Source organism: Patella vulgata, chromosome 7 (assembly GCF_932274485.2).
Source record: "Patella vulgata chromosome 7, xgPatVulg1.2, whole genome shotgun sequence".
Taxonomy (NCBI): domain Eukaryota; kingdom Metazoa; phylum Mollusca; class Gastropoda; family Patellidae; genus Patella; species Patella vulgata.
This window is the reverse complement of record NC_065885.2, coordinates 67,770,445-67,794,702: the sequence shown is the minus strand read 5'-3', so window position 1 is coordinate 67,794,702 and position 24,258 is coordinate 67,770,445. Positions and strand designations below refer to the sequence as shown.

The 24,258-nt window shown below is 36.7% G+C and overlaps 2 protein-coding genes across 5 annotated transcripts in view; one reads left to right on the top strand and one right to left on the bottom strand.

Annotated features, from left to right (window-relative positions):
• Nucleotides 1-1,297: 1,297 nt before the first annotated feature.
• LOC126828550 (putative ankyrin repeat protein RF_0381) lies at nt 1,298-13,636 on the bottom strand. 4 transcript variants are annotated; one of them, XM_050558374.2, is made up of 3 exons: nt 13,547-13,636; nt 5,524-5,590; nt 1,298-5,037 (listed from the first exon to the last, which is right to left on the bottom strand). In XM_050558374.2, the coding sequence occupies exons 2-3, from the start codon at nt 5,538-5,540 to the stop codon at nt 2,409-2,411; spliced, it is 2,646 nt and encodes an 881-aa protein (XP_050414331.1). In that variant the 5' UTR covers nt 5,541-5,590; nt 13,547-13,636; the 3' UTR covers nt 1,298-2,408. The 4 variants fall into 4 exon arrangements, 2 of the variants coding, with proteins under 2 accessions (XP_050414331.1, XP_050414332.1); XM_050558375.1 differs by having other exon boundaries at nt 5,524-5,585; nt 13,547-13,609; XR_007683144.1 differs by lacking the exons at nt 1,298-5,037; nt 5,524-5,590 and adding exons at nt 8,419-9,718; nt 10,277-10,331 and having other exon boundaries at nt 13,547-13,609.
• A 7,532-nt stretch (nt 13,637-21,168) lies between these two features.
• The window catches only part of LOC126828751 (mitogen-activated protein kinase 14), a 29,774-nt gene continuing 26,684 nt past the window's right edge, over nt 21,169-24,258 (top strand). The window contains exon 1 of the mRNA XM_050558719.1: nt 21,169-21,385. Coding sequence (XP_050414676.1) covers nt 21,267-21,385 — 119 coding nt within the window. The 5' untranslated portion in view covers nt 21,169-21,266. The remainder of the gene's footprint in view (nt 21,386-24,258) is intronic.

Here is a 24,258-nt window from a genome sequence, read left to right as displayed (position 1 = left end):
GAAGACAAGTTAGTGATGTATGTAATATAGTAAACATTGTATAGTTTATGATGGTGTATTGTCGATTGATTGATTGATTGATTGATCTGTGTTTATATGTTTTATATAGATTGTGTTAGCTTCAGTATATACCCCCCCCCCTCCTCCAACAATCGTCAACCCACCACCAGCAATGTTTGTATCGTTCTTGTCTATACCATATTGGTTATTAAATATTCATTCAACTTATTCTACCAAATTTTGTTTCGTTTTGTTTTTAATTTTGAATTTGAATCCCTATTCGTGTCGAGATTAGAACTCAGGATTATAGTTTTCACGGGACGCGTTTGAGAGGGTCAGAATAGTGTTGTCTGGTCGTTTGGATGGGGCGAGAATCCAGGTCTACCCATTGATGTGCTTTGGATGGGACGAGAATCAAAGTTTACGCCTACCCATTGGTGTGCATATAAAAATATATCCACGCCAATGTCCCCAATGACCGTATATATAGTATATGGACCAGCAACTGAACATGACGCCATGGCCGCCATCTTTAAATTGTGACATCATATACAAAATCGATGCGCAGTTGCCCAAGGAACAAGCATGTCATGTTTAATTCTGATCGTACTTTGATTGGCGGTTCCTTGGGCTTTTTTCGCAGAGGATCGCCCGAGGAAGAAGAGGAGAAGCGCTTGGGATCCAGTTCCTTGTGCCCAATTCACCTGACTAGCACACCACACTAACCAACGATCGCGCCCTGCCCTCAAGCACACAACACCATACGTAATTGTAGACATGCGTACTGTCAATGGGATGTTTTATGTTGAAATGGTCCCCAAAGAGGGTTTGGTCGTAAGTTAAAAGTGAACAAACTGACAGTAATGCCTCTCTTACGAGAAAGAGAGAGAGGGAAATGGGGTTTAACGACCACTCGACACAAACTAGGTCATTTCGGGACTGACATATGGTTTAATTTTATTTCAATAATTCGCTTGCGCGTAGGGGTCTTTAGCAGTGGGAGGAAACCGGAGGACCCGGAGAAAACCCACGAGGTTGGACAGGCGACCCTACTCCTTGTCACGTACAACCAGGGATTCGAAACCACGCCAGTTGACTCAATGACAGACTTTATGATACAGCGAGCGCACGCTAACCATTCAGCCATCCAGCCCCCCACCCTCTCTTACGAAGTATTACGAACTAAACGCGTTAGAGCCCCCTCCTCCCAATTTGAATATTTCTTTAAGCCATTTACTTAGCGTCATCTACACTATTTCTTAAAGCTTTTATATAAGAATGATAAATAGTCACGAAATACAAGAATATAATAATATTTATATCGTAACACAATAATTTTACATAAAACAGTAGCTAAAATAAATTATTATTTAGTAATGGTAACATATGTAAACATCAAATATGTGCGTATATAAAATATAAAATATGTGCCTATATAAATTAAATCGAAAATTTATTATCAGTTTTAAAATGAAGCATAGAATTTGTGAATTTATTGGCACTGGCGGAACGTTATGTTACAGGCTTTGAAAGAGTTTAAGTACGATTTAAAAACGACCTGGGGCGTGGGCCGATTATTTGGAATGTAACTAATGATTTGGTCCTTGATACATTAAACATACAATGTTTATACTAAATTTACTTGACCTGTTATGACACATAAATATACAATTAACTTAATACTGATTTATCAATATATTATATAAAATGTTATAAAATCTCAAAAAGAACATTCAACATGTCCTTTATTATATAACAAAGTATATTTTTATATATCAAGATTCAATGAGCTAGTATTTGGCTGGATCCAATTGAGGTTCTTTCTTTTCTCTGTTGGGAATAAAGTAATAATGTCCCAGAATGTATAAAGGGACAAGGGGCATAATGTAATTGAGGATTTGGGGGGTATCATCACCATTGGGAAATATCACAAGGTACAGCTAGGACCATGGCCGCAGATCCCGGGGGGATGGGGACGCCCCCTGGATTTTTACTGGGGGGGGGGGGGGGATTTCATATGCCTCGTCCCCCCCCCCCCGAAAAATGCATCGATAAAATTTCAAGTCTTATTTTCAGCCCGGGAAATGTAGCCTATATTTCCGAACATGCCGATGTACAATGCATTTTGAGGCATCCTAATTTTAAAAAATCTTCCGGGGGAGGCACCAAGACCTCCGCTAAATGCGCACGTGGCGTATGCCTTCGCCCGCCGTACTCTGTCAGCGTCTCCCAAAACTTGAGTCCTATTTTCAGGCTGAGGATATTTCCCCTTGGTTCAAAAATGCCCGGTCTTTGATGTAACCCAGATCTGAGAATGATCACTTCATCACCTCAGCAGCTTATGCTCAGAGCTGGCAACTTGAGAAATTATTCATCACATTTTCATCCCGATTTATGTTTGAACTCCTCTATAATTTCATAAAATATGCGGCCATGTCTAGGATATCTGTACCAAAACCTGCAGCATATAAATCAGTAAAGGAGATAACACCATAATCATCATCGTTCTGTTTATCACCATTAGGAAATATCCAGGTTTTTAGGAAATCTTGTCTTAGTTCATGATCCGTATTGTGAGTAAAATACTGGTAGTTATATTGACTATAATCATCATCTCTATCTTTATCTATATCATAACCATCATAATCATCATCATCATCAAAATCATTACAACCATCATCAATATTATCTATGTTGTAATCTTTAGGACGAAGAATATCTTTTAGCAGAAGACAATCCTTTAATTCACGAGGTAATTCTAGATCCTTAACCTTCTCCTTTATTCCCAATCCAAGATTCTGTCTGATGAATCTTCTACACAGGGACTTGAGAGATATATTACTACAGAAACTAATGAATTTTTCCCTGCCTTGTGAATGGCTAGTGTGATCTTCCTCATCAAAATTCAAAGTTGTCATAATTTCTTCCCCTTGGGCACCACTAAGATATAACAGTTTTCTCAGATTATCTCTATCTGAACCACTTAGTTCAGTAAGATCAATTTGATTATAGCTACTTTCAAATGAAGACGTAATGAGAGTCTGAACACAACAGTTTTCAGCAACCAAATATCTAATAAAACGAACAACGCGGCATGGTTCCCAGAAGAAAGGAAAACACAGGGTTGTTTGAATAATCGTGTTACCATCGATACAGGGTAAATTGAGAAGACCAGTATTACCATTAGATAGAAGTAATTTAAAACAAGTCAAATCAAACACACTCTGATAAATATTTAGATATTGTAGAGCAGATCTTCCTGAATAGTCTAACATGGTAACTATGGCACCAGCTTGAAGTAGTTTCCTTGTAAGAACTCTGTCGTTTTTCATTGCTGCCATCATTAAACTAGTTCTACCCCCATTATCTGGAATATTTACATCTATTCCATCAACACCAAGTAAAATATCAATACAAGTCATGTATTTTGGATATATCTGTCTACAATAATTCTTAACAACATCATTTACCTGTCTCTTGTTCAAACCATCTTTAAACATAGTAAATCCAATGATACACAGATGTAGAGCCGTATGACCCTGGTTATTTTGTGTATTGATCTCTAGTCTAGGATGATGTGTCAACAGTTTTAAATATTTACTGTTTAATAAAAAGGCAGCTTTCATAGTAGGTGTGTTGGTTTTAGAACAGGGATGGTTGATAATGATATCTATCTCATTATTTAACAACCAGTTAAACTTGCTTACAGAATAATCATAGTTAACACCAGCTAAAAGATGAAGCATATTTTCTCCTTCAGCTGTAACACCATTAACAATCAACTTACGCCCGATGTAATAACTGAACACCAACAACCTATTACATTTTAAAATATCATGGAATAACTTAACTCCGTTGTTACCTGACATCAGATCTGAACCTGAATCTACTAAAAGTTTAAAGACGGATGTTGAATTGATCATGTGATATTGAACACAATAACTAATTGCTGTATTACCATTAGTATCAGTTAAACTTAGATCAGAATGTGGAAATAACAGTTTTAATATACTGATATCAGTGTGGACTTGTATATGGTACATTAAAGCCGTTCTTCCCAGTTTGTTTTGATGGTTCACATTACAACCAGCATCTAATAACATGTTAATGAATTTACATTTTAATGGAACATAGAGGTCATATCCTGTCTTTAATTTCAATATTATTCTGCGCACCTTACTCAGATTAATACCAACATAGAACAACGGGGTATTACCTTCACAGTCAGGTTGGTTTATATCTAATTCTGTGTTTATTAAAGTATTAACGAGTTGTATATATTTCTCTTCAAATTTAACATAGAAATACCAACGACCTAAAACATAGTGAAGAATGTTGCGTTTAAATCTATCAACATAATGTACATCTACTCCGTGTTTCAACAAATATATTACAACTTCATACAACCCTTGTTCAGCAGCTATAAATATAGGTGTATGTTTATCATCATTCTCCTGGTTGACATCTACACCAAGATCAACTAATTTTATTACACATTGTAATACCAAATCACGTCTATCTGGTTGTTCGTGATAATTATAGCTAGCTAAAAGTTGATGTATCAGGTTGTCTTTATACCTATCAACATAATGTACATCTACTCCATGTTGTAACATATATATCACAACTTCATACAACCCTTCTCTAGCAGCTAGAAATATAGGTGTATGTTTCTTATCATTCACATGGTTGACATCTACACAAAGATCAACTAATTTAACTAGACATTGTATTAACAAATCACGTCTATCTGGTTTCTCATATCTTTCATAGTTAGAAACAAGTATGTGCAACAAGCTATTCTGACAACCATCATCATGATTTACAACATAATGTACATCAACAACCCCGTGTTCTAACAGACAAACCATAACTTTATAAAACCCACTATAAGCAGCTATAGATAAAGCTTCCATCTTATCTTGTAATGATAATCTTTCTATGGCTTCCTGTATATTTCCATCCTTTTCAGCTTGTTGTAGTTCATTGCAGATCCTAAAATATATTGTGTCAGCTTGCTGTTGTTCAATCTTTATCCTAAAATATATTAAAGATGTTGTTTTAGTTTTAAAGATGATATAAATACAATAACAATGTAAAAATTCAACGTATTCTGTCTTATTAATCAAGAATTAATCAATACATCTTTATTATGTAATTGTCTAAATATACATGAATTATTTATACCGTTTAGTTAGAGTGTTAGTAGAATCTGTCTACCAGAGATGATTTAAACACTATACCTTACCCCAGTTAACCCTGATGTTCACCGTATAGACAATAGGTTAACTATACCTTACCCTAGTTAACCCTGATGTTTACCGTATAGACAATAGGTTAACTATACCTTACCCTAGTTAACCCTGATGTTCACCGTATAGACAATAGGTTAACTATACCTTACCCTAGTTAACCCTGATGTTCACCGTATAGACAATAGGTTAACTATACCTTACCCTAGTTAACCCTGATGTTCACCGTATAGACAATAGGCTAGTGTTAAGATATACATAATATACTAACATTTCAAACAGATCCATCTTATTTTTCTGTTGGTTAATATCGAGTGGCCGTTATTATGTCAACTTCACTAAAATACACAAATAAATATAGACTATTAGTTATGTACATATATATAACATACTTGTGTACAGATTCTACAGTATACCAACTAAACATGGGATCAAAAACAAACCATCAACTTTCACTCTCCTATCAACCATCTTGTTTAACTGTTGTCTGGATGAAATATGTTGAATTGTTGGTCCATGTCTATATATTATACATCCAGTCATTTATAATCTCAGAAGCCACCGACATGTTGCATTTTCAGGCCCGTAGCTAGCGGGGGGGGGGGGGTGTGTGTGGGGGGGGGGGGGTGTGCAAGGGGGCAGCTGTCCCTCCCCTTCTCCATTGGAAAAAATCGGTGCCTCCAACGTGCCCATAAAGACGAGTGACTTGGTTTTATGGGCGCCTCGCCAAACACGTTACATATGAATGGTTAGCGCGTGCGCGTTGTATCATAATGTTTGTCATTGAGTCCACTGGTGTGGTTTTGATTTCCCGGTTATACGTGACAAGGTGTAGGATAGCTTGTCCAACCCCGCGGGTTTCCTCCGTTTTCCTCCCACTGCTAAAGACCCCTACACGCAAGCGAATTATTGAAATAAAATAAACCATGTGTTAGTTCCGAAATGACCTAGGAGCATTTTTATTTCACAAAATCGACAGATACATATAAACATAACCCGATTTTTTGTCTTATTATATATATTTAGCATTAATATATCTTAAATTTTTATAGGCTTTTATTCGCACTAGGAATATGTTTGCTAACTTTATTTCGTATCCGGGTGCTGAAATACGGGTGAAAGATTCCGCTGGGTACATTCTACAAGCCTTGATTACAGGGTCAGATCTAAATATTAAGGCCACCTGCAGATTTCGTCAAGGTCACAAGATTTAAAAAGGTGTAGTAAAATTGTTCAGTCTTGGGCTAAAAATCATGTGCACTCTCTTATTATTTTTCCCTTCTTATTATTTTTTCCCTTCTTATTATTTTTCCCTTCTTATTATTTTTTCCCTTCTTATTATTTTTCCCCTTCTTATTATTTTTCCCCTTGCTAAAGTTATTACTTTACCAGGTTGCACATGTATGTGTTGTGACATATTATTATTTTAACCCTTGCTATAGCCTATAAGTTATTACTTTAGATGAGGTGAATATTTATTTAGAATCTAGTGTTGAAGAGTTGTGTTGCTACCTATTGTGTAATTACTGTGTTATTGAGGTGGTGTAACATCTAGTGTCTAGTGGTGTTGAAGAGTTGTGTTGCTGCCTATTGTATTTATATAATTACTGTGTTATTGAGGTGGAGTAACATCTAGTGGTGTTTGGTTATATCTACTTATTATGTGATTAACTTTGCTGGACTGAAGAAAGAGACACCCCATAACCTATTATTGGTCTTCTTTGGCCGTCACAGGTCAATACTGAGTATTTATTTAGAATCTAGTGTTGAAGAGTTGTGTTGCTACCTATTGTGTAATTACTGTGTTATTGAGTAACATCTAGTGTCTAGTGGTGATGAAGGGTTGTGTTGCTGGCTATTGTGTAATTGATGTGTTATTGAGGTGGTGTTGGGTTATATCTACTTATTATGTGATTAACTTTGCTGGACTGAAGAAAGAGACACCCCATAACCTATTATTGACCTTCTTTGGTCATTACACGTGGATACTGGGTATCAGAAAGTGTTGTTATTTTCATACTAGATACAAATCTATATTGTACATCCAGTCATTTATAATCTCAGAAGCCTCCAACATGTTGCATTTTCAGGCCCGTAGCTAGGCGCGGGGGCAGCTGGGCGCCCCATAAAGCCGAGTAACATTGGTTGGGGTGCCCACGACGAGATTGGTGGGGCGCCCAACCAATGTCACTTTGTTTCATGGGCGTCTCGCCAAACATGTGATTATATATGAATAGTTAGCGCGTGCGCGTTGTATCATAATGTCCGTCATGGAGTCAACTGGGGTGGTTTAGATTCCCCTATTGTACGTGACCTAGTTTGTGAAGAGTGGAGGTTAAACCGCATCTCTCTCTCTCTCTCTCATACATAATGACATGATCTGTGGGGTGCCTTATATTGATTGTCGGGCCGCACATAATGCATAATGCCGAGTATTATTGGTTATTATTGGATAAGGCAACCTTCCGGGATGAGACACCACACCAATCATGCTGTTTTGGGCGCCCCATTGATTTAGTCTTGGGCGCCCAAAACAGCATGATTGGTGGGGTGTCTCATTCCGGAGGGGCGCCTATAATTAGCCACGATCGCAAATTCATCCTCAAAATTGAAATTTTCCGTCATTTTCATAGTTCCTCTCCTCAAATCCTATTTTCCAAAATTTTCTGGGGGATCAGATTTAGAAATTGTTCTACTATTTATTTAGGTTATATTTTCCCTAGTTGTCATCCGCTAGTGTATGTGGCAGGATATGCTTCCTATTTGTATAACATCTGATAACACTTCTATATTGAGCTCATATATAGTAGGGCTATGAATGCAAAATTTATTTATTAATGGATTTATTTACAAATAAGCCTATTTGATAAAGCTACATTTAAATAGCATAAAACTGTTTACAGATTGGAGATATCTTTATTAGAAGCCAAGTCTCAAGCAATTTAAAATAGACTGAAAGGTCACAGGGGTCAATGGCACAAAATTCAGGAATTAACAATGGATCAGAAGCACATAATAATGCATAATACCTGGACAAAATATCCGATCTTGCTGAAAATTGGCACAACGCATGCCCAATCGATACTCTAAAGTATGACGGAAAAAAAAACATAGGTCGACCACGATGTCGGCCATTTTGAATAAATTAAGAACAAAAAATGCGTAATATTGTTGAAATCGTAACTATTTATATTCAAATTCCTGTTACATTTACAGAATAATTAACAATTAATACAACATCTAACCAAATAAGAATCATGGTGATGCAAATATGCAAATTAGGTGATGTCAGCCATATTTGAATCCAAGATGGCCACCATTATATAATCTAGTATGGAGTTTATAAGTGTCTATATATGTAAAAAAAATAAGTGGTTTATTCATTAAAAAATCTTAAATCAAACCTTACTAAAAAAAAATTATTGGTCGATATTGGCCATTTTGAAATTCAAGATGGCTGCCACAATTCCAAGATGGCTGCCACCAGCGTCCACAAACTATTTTATCGCAAACCAAAAAAACAAAAAACTGAACAAATGTCATCATCCAACATATCAAACTGAAGCAAATCTAAACAGCAATTCAAAAATAACACTTTTTCACTTCTTAAACCATTACAGTAATAACAGACAAGACAAATATAACTTAGAATTTAAAAAAAAATCAAAAAGTATCACGTTTAAATGTATTTTCTGTGATAAAAAAGTCATGCAATAATGTATTAGCATTTAGGAATCAAAGGGAGGTAATAGGACAGAGTTCACTCCCCTTAGACCACAAATATCATTAATCTGAGAAAATATCTGTAAGATTCTGAATATTTTATACAAAACTGATCATCTTTGGTGGATGCTTAGTGAACATGCTAAGTAACATTATAATCATTTAAATTCCATTTTTTGTCTGTCAAATTAAAATATTTACACTATCCGTCATTCTATTTACTGCATTTTAGTAATGATAGTGACCCTTGTGACATTAAGGATAAAATCAACAGATTTTACAAATCCACTAGCAAACTAATTTTACATATAATTATAAAGTGCAATATTTATATAAAATTGTGCTGTATAAATAGTACTGAATCAAAGCATCACACTAATGATTATTTTACTGATTTGTTCACTTAAGTAATTGCAATATATCCTTTTAGTTTTACTGTTTATTTTGGTGGGGTTTTTACGGCCACAAAATGTTGTTTTACGTTGTAGGTTTTTGTAGCCTTATTCTCAACCCTCCTTCTTTCACAGCTCGTGCTTGCATGGGACCGGCCTCGGCAGATTTAAACAGGACAACAGTTGCAAAGACAACACACACAAGAAACCTATTACAATAACACACGATATAAGGAACAATTATGAAGATAAACACACACGACGATTGCTATGATAGTATTTTTTCATTCCTTTGTCATTAAAATGGATTTTGTCCATCAAAAGGATCATCAGGCAGGATGCAGAATATTTCTGAAAAAAAGACATGAAACAATCATACAAAAGACGGTTAATTGCTTTTCTCTGAGATTCACAAACACTTAAGGTAAGACTGGGAGATTTTGAGAAATTTTCCCGCTCAACAATACTCCCCACATAGGCCTACATGTATGCAGATACATAATAGGCCTACTAAAATATTACTCAGTGTAAGTCTGCTGCTAACGTCTTTACGCGTACTATAAATAGGTAGCCTACCTTTTTAAGTAGGCCAACCTGTAAGTAAATTTACCAGCGTCAACAATTAAACGAGAAAACTGACAGTGACAAGATCAAGACTTCTATAGTCTATAGCTAAAAAAAAAAAAAAAAAAAAAAAAAAAAAAAAATTTTAACATGTCTTTTAATTGTATTGATCAAAATCAAAAGACAGTAGATGATTTAGTCTTCTGTCGTACTGATTTTTTATTTTATATTTTGATTCAAATTTGAATGAAAATTTGAATGTCGTCTAATTAAAATTAATTTAAATTAGACTTTAAAACATTAAAATTTTCATTCAATCAATACTGCTATTTTAAGAAGACCTACCTATAAGTAAACTTACCAGCATCAACTGACAGTGACAGGATCAAGACTTCTATAGCTAAAAAAAAAAAAAAAAAAAAAATATTGAAACATTGCATTGATCAAAATCAAACTAGCTACTAAGATAGGCATACATTACAAAACAATGACAACTGCTGATTGAAGCAGAAGACTGTACCATCCAGACGTTTTTATTTCTGTTTTACTGTAGACAGACATACACGTCATAAACTGGATGAATAGGACTACATCAACTTCTAACGGCTCCTGCATTTCGAATGAGACATGCTGGTTTACCGTTTGTCACCAACAGCCATTGCAAAAACGCAATAGGAACCGTTTTATAAAGTGGAGAAATGAATTTCCAACATCGTTTTGCGATTAAGTTAGATTAAGACGAATTCTACATTTGAAAACTTACATAATGCTCCACAATCTTCTTCTGTGGATACGTCCTTGAAAATCTCGCGAAGATACGTAGCGCGGCCACGCCCCCTGGATTTTGTCTCGAGAATTGAGGACTACCCCTCACTCACATATTAGCTTCGTAGCTATTTATCTATTAATATTTTAGAATAATTTTTTTGGCAGTTTGTAGAAAACATATTCGTCTTCACAAATCCGCGTGCGCGTGTAAAAATTTTCTTTTCTAAATCGGGCGCAAACGGTATAAATAATTTTAGGATTTCCTCTTTTTGATTGGACAGGAAATTTGGTTCTGCGATGCATTATGACGGGCGGATGCGGTCACAATGGGCCATTTATATGACTTGCTAATTCCATTTATATGACTTACTAATTCCATTTATATGACTTACTAATTCCATTTATAAAGCTTTATAATTAATTACTTACTTAGGCACGTGCGAACGCTGAAACCCCTCGAAGCGTGTGACTGAATTGAATATTATTTTCATAGCTTGATAAATGATTTATAAAGTCTTGTAAATAATATGGTAGCTATATAAATCTATTTTTTAAGTCTTATAAATGAATTATCTAACGAATATGACGGGCGGATGCGGTCACAATGGGCCATTTATATGACTTACTAATTCCATTTATATGACTTACTAATTCCATTTATAAAGCTTTATAATTAATTACTTACTTAGGCACGTGTGGACGCTGAAACCCATCGAAATGGGTGACTGAATTGAATATTATTTTCATAGTTTGATAAATAATTATGAAACTACGTAATTATTTATCAAGTCTTATAAATCCATTTATATAACTTAGAAAATAATCGGCAATCTCCGTACTCCTTCGTTGAGTCGGCCAATTGGCCAATCAAATCCCTCGTTACATATAGCGGTGTTTTACCTTTCATGGCGGCTATTGTAAACATAAAATGACGAGAATAAGTTTTATGCATGTTTTAGTTATCCTAGCGTCAATTTACTTTGCTAAGGTCACCGCTCCCCCTCCACTATGACGGGCGGATGCGGTCACAATGGGCCATTTATATGACTTACTAATTCCATTTATATGACTTACTAATTCCATTTATATGACTTACTAATTCCATTTATAAAGCTTTATAATTAATTACTTACTTAGGCACGTGTGGACGCTGAAACCCATCGAAATGGGTGACTGAATTGAATATTATTTTCATAGTTTGATAAATAATTATGAAACTACGTAATTATTTATCAAGTCTTATAAATCCATTTATATAACTTAGAAAATAATCGGCAATCTCCGTACTCCTTCGTTGAGTCGGCCAATTGGCCAATCAAATCCCTCGTTACATATCATATAGCGGTGTTTTACCTTTCATGGCGGCTATTGTAAACATAAAATGACGAGAATAAGTTTTATGCATGTTTTAGTTATCCTAGCGTCAATTTACTTTGCTAAGGTCACCGCTCCCCCTCCACTATGACGGGCGGATGCGGTCACAATGGGCCATTTATATGACTTACTAATTCCATTTATATGACTTACTAATTCCATTTATATGACTTACTAATTCCATTTATAAAGCTTTATAATTAATTACTTACTTAGGCACGTGTGGACGCTGAAACCCATCGAAATGGGTGACTGAATTGAATATTATTTTCATAGTTTGATAAATAATTATGAAACTACGTAATTATTTATCAATTATAAATCCATTTATATAACTTAGAAAATAATCGGCAATCTCCGTACTCCTTCGTTGAGTCGGCCAATTGGCCAATCAAATCCCTCGTTACATATAGCGGTGTTTTACCTTTCATGGCGGCTATTGTAAACATAAAATGACGAGAATAAGTTTTATGCATGTTTTAGTTATCCTAGCGTCAATTTACTTTGCTAAGGTCACCGCTCCCCCTCCACCCACCGGGGTAGTTCTTTTCACAATTTCTTGCGAGTTTGCCGAAATATCGTGTCGGATGTTGTGCGGCACGCGTGGGCCCAAGCCCTTGAAGACAACATACCCTCATCCTGACCATGGTCATCTTCTGCAGGAAGATTAGTGCGTCCGAATTCCATTAAAGGAAAAAATGTACGAATAAAATGATGTAGGCCCTATGACACCGACGCACACAACTCGAAAACCGCAGACGGGAGTGGGAGGGGATTGCCATTCAGTAAGACGACCTGTGATTGGCTGGCCGAAGCATCCTCGGGAATTTCCGGGCAGATGTACGAACTTTCCCGAATATTTAGTTCGTTAGATAATTCATTTATAAGACTTAGAAAATAGATTTATATAGCTACCATATTATTTACAAGACTTTATAAATCATTTATCAAGCTATGAAAATAATATTCAATTCAGTCACACGCTTCGAGGGGTTTCAGCGTTCGAACGTGCCTAAGTAAGTAATTAATTATAAAGCTTTATAAATGGAATTAGTAAGTCATATAAATGGAATTAGTAAGTCATATAAATGGCCCATTGTGACCGCATCCGCCCGTCATATTCAACGGACGATTTCTCGGCAGGTAATTAGCGTACCAAAATATAAATAACACCATTGAAAGGCTAATTCAATTCTGATTCATACCATATAAATCATTATAATTTTAAGTAGAGACATCTGCTTACAAATTAGTGTTTTGTAATACGTCTCCGGATTTTTGACGCCATCGAGGAAAATTATAGCCCTATATAATATATATATAGCTGATAAATTTGTTTGTGTAATATATGATTCAATATCATTATGATTTGACTAATCAAGTTCTAGAGCATGTGGTAAACATACTGCAGTATATCGATATACCTATATATTCTGTTTGACGTCTCTAGAAACTTTTACTATAACAACTCACCTATGTACTTGAACAATCTTTTAGTTGTCTCTTGATGTCTTCCCCTTTCTTAATATGGCGATTGACTCATTTCTTCCTGCTTTCAGTTCATGCAAGGGAGATAAGTCTTTTTTTTTAATGAAAAGTCCTACGGATGCAGACCACTGTTAATTCTGGTCTCTTTGCCCACCTCCAACTTTTCCCCAAATTTTCGTTGGGCTGAATGCTTTTCACTACAGACAGAGGAACAAATGGTCATGTCTTTGCACTAAAATTTATATGAGGTTGACCACCAAAATTTTGAGATACACAAACTTGAAGAAACATACTAAAAACATGTAACTAGTTGCCCTACATATCGCCGTTGCCAACCTGATAACCCCGTTATCCTTCCGCCTCAAAATCATGAATATTTACCAAAACCCGGCAGAAAATGTTAATTCAAACCCTCTTCGTCCATTCTAGACCAAAAAATCAACAAAAATGGGCATGCAAAAGGGGAAAAAAGAGAGAGAAAGAGAGAGAATTGCTATAAATAGACGAACTACAATGGGCTAAGACTAGTAATTATTTCCCCTTATTTCATGATGGTAGTGCGAGTTATAAATAGACAATTTTTCCCCTTAATTTTTTTCTCCCCTCTTCCTGCATTTTTGGGTTGACTTTTTGGTCTAGAATTGGAGAAAAGGGATCAAATTTGCAATTTCATAGCAGTTTTGGGTAATACTGATGATATTACAGCGGAGGGATAGGGGCCGTGTAAAGTGTCTTTCTGCAGAGCAATCATTGTGTCGGAAGTGAGATTTTCACCCCAGTCAACTTCAAATCCCCGTAGCAAAAATTCTAAACTGTCAACCCCCTACAAATTTATGATGAGAATATTGCCAAATGTGGTCCCCATTTTGCCTATAAAGATTGGAACCAACGGAATGTTGAGCAAAAAGCTACAGTCTGTGATGTTACAGCCATTGTCATTGAAGTCAATGGGCAAACAATTACTAATCTGAGACCAAAAGCCCTATGGAGGCAGACGACAGCTGATTGGATAAGTAGATAAGGACAAACCAATCATAATCTACTGAAATTGTAGAAAAATTGAGTTTTGTGGGTAATGTAATGGGGGGGGGGGGGTCTGTTTATAAAATGCTCAGTATGTTTTGCATGCATCTTTTATGAATAAATTTGTACTAACAAATAATATGCATACTATGGTATTATGAGATATGTGAAAATCCTGTGCTTGTCGGGTTAGGGTAACCGGTTCATTATCCGAGTAATTAGCACATTCAACGGTAATTTTGATAATTCGGCAAAAAAAACCCAAAACAATACAAGCTTGCTAGTTATTCATAACAGGTCCAGTAAGCTTCCTTTGTAATAATAAACCACGTGGCGAAGGAAGACATCTCGCTCGGCATGGATTGTGAATCTCGGCCTTCGCCCCCCCCCCCCGTCTTCGTCTCTCGATCCGTACGAATTCTAGGTAGATATTAAAATAATAATTGTATAATACATTTTATGGTTTCACTGACCCGTTGTTAGTTAAATTTAAATATTCATTGAATAATCCCTGGTTTAACACCGGATATCCTGAGAAACAGATATTAATAATATATACTGAGCGCCATGGAAAACGCATTTTATTACTAGGTGGTTTTGTATGTATAATATTATGCAATACTATGAACAATTGTTTCACACAATGCTCCCAAACAGGGTCCAAATCCTTGATATACCATATTTTTACACTATTCGCGTACAAACGTCAGCTTTTTTGTCCGGCAATTTTGTTCCGATTACCACGAAATTCGAACTCAACCTACCCTAGGGTGTAATGGTGATATAATAATATGTTTTTTTTAAAATCGGATAAAAATTATGACCTCTATAGGGTCCACAATCTAAAAACGCGATTTTTCGTTCGTACAATCAGGGGCCATAGTTCAGGAAGTTACGGTCTGATATGCGCGACTATCACTCATTGAGAGTGAGCATGTCAATCCAGGTGTGTGCTGTGAATACACAGGTGAGGTGAGGAGTGAAGCATGATGAGCAGTGTGTGTATAGGAGTGAAGGTGGACTAAAGTTGATACTGATGATTGAATAAAGAATATTATAAATCTATTTAACAGGGTGGAGCTTGGGGTTGTGCATCAACATCAATAGTTGCCGTCCTTAAAGTATAAGGAATAAGTATACCAAGATAATCCATTCAGAATTGTGACTTTCAGGCGCTAATGGCAAAAAAAGTGGGCGTGGCTCTGCCCCTGGAGCATTCACCCAAATCAATAGTTGATGCCCTTAGGCTATAAGGAATACATATGCCAAGTACCAAGCTGATTCATTCAGAATTGCGGCCTGTGAACGCCAAACACAAAAAATTGGGCGTGGCTCTGCCCCTGGGGGTCGGGACATGCAGTTGTCGCCCTTAGGCTATAAGGAATACATATTCCAAGTTCAAAAACGATCCATTAAGAATCGTGGCCTGTAGCCAACACACACAGACACAAAGAAAAAATGGGTATGCCTCTGCCCCTGGAGGTTGGGCAATCACCAAAAAACAAAAGGGGTCATCCTTAGGGTATAAGGAATAGATATGCAAGGTTTCAGAAGGATCTGTTAAAAACTGCAGCCTGTAGGCGAACACACGACACACAAACATTTTTCGTGGCTCTGGCCCAGGGGGTCGGGCATGCACCAAGAATAATAAAAGTCAGGGTACAGGGAATAAGTACCAGCGGCTGCCAGGCAGGATTCCCCACATTTTCGAGAGATGGATAGAGAACAAGCTAAAAAGAAAGTGATTTTTCCTACAATCAAGGGCCATAATTCAGGAAATGACAATTCGATATGCGCAAATATCGAAAGGAACCAAGATCTTTGGGTTAGAAACTTACATTTCAAGTTTCAACAAAATCGGATAAAAATTGTGACCTCTTTCGGGTCCACAAGCTAAAAACTCGATTTTTCGTACAATCAGGGGCCATAATTCAGGAAGTTACGGTCTGATATGCGCGAATATTTACAGGAACCGAGATCTTTGGGTTATAAACTTACATTTCAAGTTTCAACAAAATCGAATACAAATTGTGACCTCTATAGGGTCCACAACCTTGATATACCATATTTTTACGCTATTTGAGAACGAACGGCGGCCATTTTGTCTGTCAGTTTTGGCCGATTTTCACGAAATTCGAAATCAGCCATCCTTAGGGTGTAATGGTGATATTGTAATACATTTTTTTTAAATCGGATACAAATTATAACCTCTATTAGGGTTCACAAGCTAAAAACACGATTTTTCGTACAATCAGGGGCCATAATTCAGGAAGTTACGTTCCGATATGTGCGAATATCGAAAGGAACCGAGATCTTTGGGTAGTAAGCATACATTAAACCAAATCGGATAAAAATTGTGACCTCTACAGTGTTCAAAAGCTAAAAACGTGATTTTTCGTACAATCAGAGGCCATAATCCATGAAGTTACGGTCCGATACATGCCAATATCTACAGGAACCGAGATCTTAGGGTGATAAACCTATATTTCAAGTTTTATTGAAATCGGATAAAAATTGTGACCTGTAGACTGTTCACAAACAATTCTGGACGGACGGAAGGACGTCTGGATGGACGGACAGGGGGCGACGACAATATACGTCCACATGAAAATGTGAAACTTCCAATCAGTAGAAATAGGAAACACAAACCAAATACAGACGGTTTGATGGGATCCATTTTGACTAAGTCAAAATAATGCATTTGATATTCAGATAAGTTGATATAAAATAATTAATAGAATACAAAACGATGTTTTTTTGATATTGTATTCTATTAATTATTTTATATCACATGAAAATGTGGACGTATAATAAAAAAGTTTTCAAGGCGATCGAAAAGAAAACGGGTGTGACACTGTCCCTGGGGGTTGGACATGCACCCCAAACGATAGGGGCGTTCCTTAGGGTACAGAGAATAAATATGCAAAGTTTCAAGATGATATGTTCAGAAATGCGGCCTGTAGACGAAAAACAAATAAAAGAAATGGACGTGGCTCTGCTCCTGGGGTTCAGGCATGCACAATAAACAATAGGGATCATCCTTGTGGCATAAGGAATAAGTATGTAAAGTTTCAAGATGATCACTTAAATATTGTGGCCTGTAGGCGACACACCGACACATACATATACTATTCAAAAAAAGTAGGGGATATTTGATTTTTAAGTGTTATTAAAGTCACCTAATGAAACTGACGAAGAAACAAATGACAAAATGAAATGAAGTTCACATTAATCGATTTATTCCAAATGGTCGTTAGACTAAGTAAGGCACAGATTGACCATTATAAGGGTAAAATGATACCCGGGGTCAAACAGCAAAGTTACCACAGCATCACAACCAAGTCAGTAACGGGTAAATCCTCCTCTGTTTGCCAAACAAGCATTGATCCGACGTGGCATACTCCTAATGAGACGTCTAAGGTCATTTTGGTCCAGATTGTCCCATTCCTGTTGCAACGCAGCAGCAAGTTCTTGGACATTGGCAGGACGTTGTTGACGTTGACGTAACCTCTGTCCAAGCATGTCCCAGACATGCTCGATGGGGAGAGGTCGGGACTCAGTGCTGGCCAAGGTAATGTGGTGATGTTCTGTTGTTGGAGGTAACCTGTAACGATCCTGGCCCTGTGACATCTTGCGTTGTCATCCTGGAAGATGAAACGGCGGCCATGACGTCGTGCGAACGGCACAACATGGACTGCCAAGATGTTGTCCCGGTAGTACTGGCCTGTAACACACCCTGCAACAACATGTAAAGCCGTTCTTCCAGCAACAGTGATGCCTCCCCACACCATAACAGAACCACCACGAAATCGATCATGTCTGATGACGTTAACGTCTTGGAAGCGCTCGTTTCGACGAAGCCACACCCTCCTACGTCTGTCCAAAAAATCAACAGTGAACCTTGACTCATCTGAAAACATCACATTGCTCCAGCGTCGATTATCCCAGTGTTGACGATCCCTACACCAACGACGTCTTGCCTGAATGTGATGATCTCTCAAACAAGGGATCACGCGAGGACGTCGGGCGCGAAGGTGACCCCTATGCAGTCGATTCCGAATCGTCTGGCCACTCACTCTCACACCAGTGTCTGTTTGAAGACGAGCGCTGATCTGATTTGCTGTGATGACACGATTTCTCAAGGCCATGGTACGGATAAATCGATCCTGGGCTTGAGTTGTCCCCCTTGGTCGACCTGAGCGTGGTCTGTCCTGTACAGAGTGTGTATCACGGTATCTGGACCATAGCCTGCTTATGACAGACTGAGAAACATTCATCGTCCGCGCCACAACCGCCTGTGTTGTGCCGATCTGTAGCATGCCAAGGGCACGTAACCTTTCATTTTGGGTAAGCCGACGCATATCAAAATTTGTTTTCTGGTCACTAAAACAATTAAACTGATGTTTCCACCCTGGAATTCAATGCCACAATGACTGTAACATTCAAAGTCAGAGTCGTGCAAATCTTGGGTTGGACCCCCATGATGATCCCAAGCATCACCTGCATTCCATGCGGTAGCTATTGGTGCGTTTGGGCGTCACATGTAACTGGAAATGTTTCTTCTGTTAGGTTCTATAGTGACCTTTTTCGTAGTCATTTGCATATTTTAGTATTATGCCCCCAAAATCAAATATCCCCTACTTTTTTTGAATAGTATACATTCATACACACATACATACACACCCACACAGACAGGGGTGACGACAATATACGTGGACGTATGAAAAAGTATATTTGTATTTATCAAGTTTTAAAGAGCTAGAATGAATTTATTTAATTGGGAACGCTCGGGGTTCTTTCTTTTCTTTGTAACAATAAAATAAAACCAAGTACGAACAATCCAAACCATAAGACAGAATTCGAAGTCCTAAAAAACGTTATAGGCAAAATAGTGTATTCAAGCAAAATAGTGTAATCAGCAAATGGACTTCTCCTCGTGTACAAAATACACGACAAACAGTGGTAACTCTTTAGTTCAACTGCCATGGGTTTATTCTGGGGAAACATGATAAGAAAAGAGTCCAAACTCCTTTGCACCCACATCCTCCTCCTGTTTGAAAATTCCTGTATCCGCCCCTGGTGTATTCTGTTTTATTTTTAACACAGGTGTAGGGCATCCGAAACTCTTCTGTAAGAGCTCAAACCCCTGTCCCCTTCCTTGGGCCTGCCATGAACCATGACACGTGGCTTTCGTGTCTTTGATCATCTTCTATCCAGTAGATTTAGATGCAGAAACCCTGGACCAAACTATCTGTCCAGTTAGCTATGGGCGTTCGTACACGAAGCAGAGTATGTTTACTTTTTCCAAACCATTCCTCCTGTTAGTTATAGGTGTCATACATGAAGCAGAGTATGCCTATTTTTTCCACACACGAAGCAGGGACTGCTTACACTTTCCAAACTATCTCTCCAGTTAGTTAGGGGATGCTTACTCTTCTACAAATTAAATTCTAAAACATTTTTTAAAAATTATTAAGAAAAAAATGAAAATGTTGGAAGTATATTTGGATAAAAAAAAATAGTGCCTATTTAGTGTAAACGGGTACATAAAATAGGGGGGGTGGGGTGGGGTGGGGTGGGGTGGATGGCCGAATGGTTAGCACGTGCGTGCTGTATCATAAGGCCTGTCATTGAGTCAACTGGCGTGGTTTCGAATCCCCGGTTGTACGTGACAAGGAGTAGGATTGCCTGTCCAACCTCGTGGGTTTTCTCCGGGTCCTCCGGTTTCCTCCCACTGCTAAAGACCCCTACGCGCAAGCGAATTATTGAAATAAAATTAAACCATATGTTAGTCCCGAAATGACCTAGTTTGTGTCGAGTGGACGTTAAACCCCATTTTTCTCTCTGTACATAAAATAGTCTGCGGGTGAGTAAAATGAGTAAAACTAGGCACAAATTCTTCCAGGACTAGTTTGTGTTACTATACGTCCTTTGTAATCAACGCATGTGTTATAGACGCCGTATGATGTGACGTCATATGTAGCCCTACACTGCACGCGACCTTTCAAGGTCAGTCATCTTCTGGAGAGTTAAAAGAAGATTGATAACCTACGGATTGTTCACCCCACAAATAATTATTTTAAAGAATCGAAAAAACATATTATTATGAATGATTCTTTTTTTTTTTTTTTTTTGAGAAAATATGAAATACAACGGTTTTAGTGTAAGGTGTATTAAATATGTCCATTTATACTCTGCCGAATATTGTATTATAAAAAAGTGCCAGTGCGACAATGTCAATGGGCCTATTGCCTATTAATTTTAATTATTCTTAAATTTAAATACTTATATCTTTCTTAAAAAATACTAATTATTCAATAGCCATTTTTTTTTTAAATATGACCCCCCCCCCCCCCAACACACACACACATACACACATACACACTCTACAAGAACCTATGCCATCCTCTAAAAATAGGAGATTTTACTATTTTACTATGCTCATTCGACCATATTATTCCTCTCAGCATGGAGAAAGGTGACTTTGGCAGTCACCTTTCTCCATAATATAATCCATAAAATGTATTTTGGCGTGCTTGTTTATCCATAAAACAAAATATCGCCCTCTGGTGTGAGTTACGAAACTTGAGCCGGAAGTCAGCATTGGATTGAACTTGATACACAACTATCGTCAACAATATTATTTTTTAACGAACTGAAGTTCTGCATTTACATGGGATAAATGTCTACATCAGAAAAGCCAGGTTTTTATAGGATCGAACTGAATAAGACAGTATGGGACGTGCCGCAACATTACCAACTTCTAAATCCGATTGGATTAGGAGCTTATGGTCAAGTTTGGTAAAGAAAATTCGTTTAGCTTCTGTTCTAAGAATAGCCAAGAATAGTCAAGGCAAAAGTTTAGGGTTATTTTTTCTCTATGCATGTATGATTACAATCAACTGTTGATTATGTCATGAATGTATTTAAGAATAGCCATGTTGTCAGCATTGATTTTAATGAGTCAAGACGCACTCATAACTTGTCTTTCTAATTCTAATATTTGGAGAAGGAGGTCACAATAACATACATCGAGTAGGCTAGAGTACAAACTACAAGTAACAATGTCAGTGGCCTTCACACATTTTTCCAGCCATGTGATGTCTTAAATTCATATTTAATCCAACGAATACCATTCTCCATGATTTGTGAATCCCATTTTTTATTTTATACTTATACCATTCTTGAATTAATTTCATATTTTGGTTACCGTACCGTAATTAATAATTAATGCTTGAATTATTTATTACCAAAGAAATTTAAGTAGACCTACATTTTATGATGTACAATGTATGTTATTCCTTTATAAAACAAACCCTGTAAATAGCCAAATACAGAGATCTTTAGATACCGGTATCCCTATTTTAGTGTCCTGAATGACTCGATTATGCACCAAGTCATGCATTCAGTGGCTTTAATAGTTTCAATTTGTTTCCCATTTTCAACACACATTTAGTAAGATTACATAATAACATCGTTTCAATTAGTTAAAACTTAAATGGCACTTTGATCTGGATCAGTGTTAGCGATTAATATGTAATTCTGTGAAATCCGTCATCATTTTCATGTCCCGATTTATTTCCTTATTACAATGTACTTCAACCAAAAAAGGTTTGTGTAGTCCATATTCTGAATCTTATGAATTACAACATAATCAGCGGTCCCATCACACGATTTATTTCCTTAATACAATGTACTTCAAACAAAAAAGGTTTTATTTGTCTATATTCTGAATATAAGGAATTACGACATCGGTACGTCACACGATTTGCGTTATATTAGCATTTTATAACCCTGCCTTTAAATTCAGTGGTGAAAGTTCAGGAGTTGAACTCCGTACTGTTAGAAGAATTCTGCATTCCGTCTAAATTGTTGAAGGGCATCATTGTGTAATTAAAAAAAAAACGAGTGCTGAAGGTGGAAAAATTTAAACAGAACGATTAACGGCCTTATTAAAGATACATTAGTTATGAGTTTAATAAAGAGTTGGTTATTCTTGCTATAATAATTAAAAAATAAATGATAAAAAAAGAAAATATTGAAAATTTCATTCAAATTGCTTCATTCTCAGCCAAGTTATCATTGTTTGTAGTTTTGACAAGATGTGTGCACCAGGGCACTGATATAATCGGGACTTAGCCTCACTTTCCCATTTTTAAATTAAATTTTTAAATGGCGAACCGTTTTAATCTAGTTAAAATCTTGAGTATCCGATGCCATCGCGAGTCTTTTATAGTCGTGTTTTGTTAATAAATGTCTAATTAATAGTTTATATAACATTTCAGGCCTAAAGAAAGACCTGCAATGGACAGATTTAACTCTTGTATAATGTATGTTTAAATGTTAGCGTCCAAATCAATATACATGTACATGCAGGCTTATATCCGAAGCCGGTATTTGAAGACCCATACAATAATACTTCCGGTATTGAGTATCAATCCATCATGCTGTGTAAACGGCATATTTTAACGATCCCGCGCGATGTCGTTAGTGACAGATTCCACGGTATCTTACACATGTACATCGCTTTATGAATCAGAATTCAGAACACTGATCCTTTAAAGCGAGAATTTCATATTTTCTAAGAAAGTCAAAACATAATTATTTCTATGTCTTGCTCAATAGGTATCAACTCCCTATTATACGACCATGGACATTATTTCCCACCCTTAAAAATCATTGACACAGGAAATAATAACACAATTACCTCCCTTGTTTTCCAATTTTGTCTATGCATTAGCTACCTTAAAACGTTGGAATTTGAAGTAGAAAATGGATATTTTTCAATCTTAGTGAATTATAGGATTAATAGGATTATTCTTTAACAAGGTAGGACGGTTTATGGATACCATCTATTTTAAGGCTTTATTTTAATAAATTTAAAAATATAACTTAAAAATATGAAATTGTAGCTTTAAATCTTGGGTGGTTGGTTGGCCTAATGGTTTAAAACATGGGTGTTGGATCATAATGTCTGTCATTGAGTCAACTTGTGTGGTTTTCTATCCCAGCTTCTACGTGATGAGTTGGGTCGTCTGTCCAACCTTGTGGCTTTTCTTCAGGTCCTCCTACTAAAAAACCCTACTTCCTAGCGAATTAATGAAATAAAATTGAACCATGTGTTAGTCTTGAAATGGCCTGGTTTGTTACGAATAGATTTTAAACCCTCGTTTCTCTCTTTATCTCACTTAACTGAGTGTTGTTGACAGTTATAACGTTATAAGTACCCGTGTCAGCAAATGTCAACAGTGTTCCTAGCGTAATGAGAGTTACTTCCCTTATTAACAGACGACTTTCCTTTGTTATTGTTTACTTCCTGTTTGACATTTTGACAGTTAAAGGAGTTAAATCACTAATATTTGGCAATCTCTAGCATCTGGTTATTCCAGTCTACATCAGAAGTATTTATTGTGCATGCTCTCCAGATAAGAATATGGTGTCACCGGTTGATGTGACATGTAGAATATGTTCCTTGAGTCTTTTGTTACAAATGGCGCTGAACCGTATTCTGGTACATGTACTACACGATTCGTGTAACAAAGGTTTGTAAAATGTGTAATTTGTCATAAAAAAGGTAAATATTGGATATCAGAAGCACATCTTTTCCCGGTAAGATCACAACATCAATGTTGATTTAAATTGACAAATAATTTGTATTTTCAATGTCGTAGACT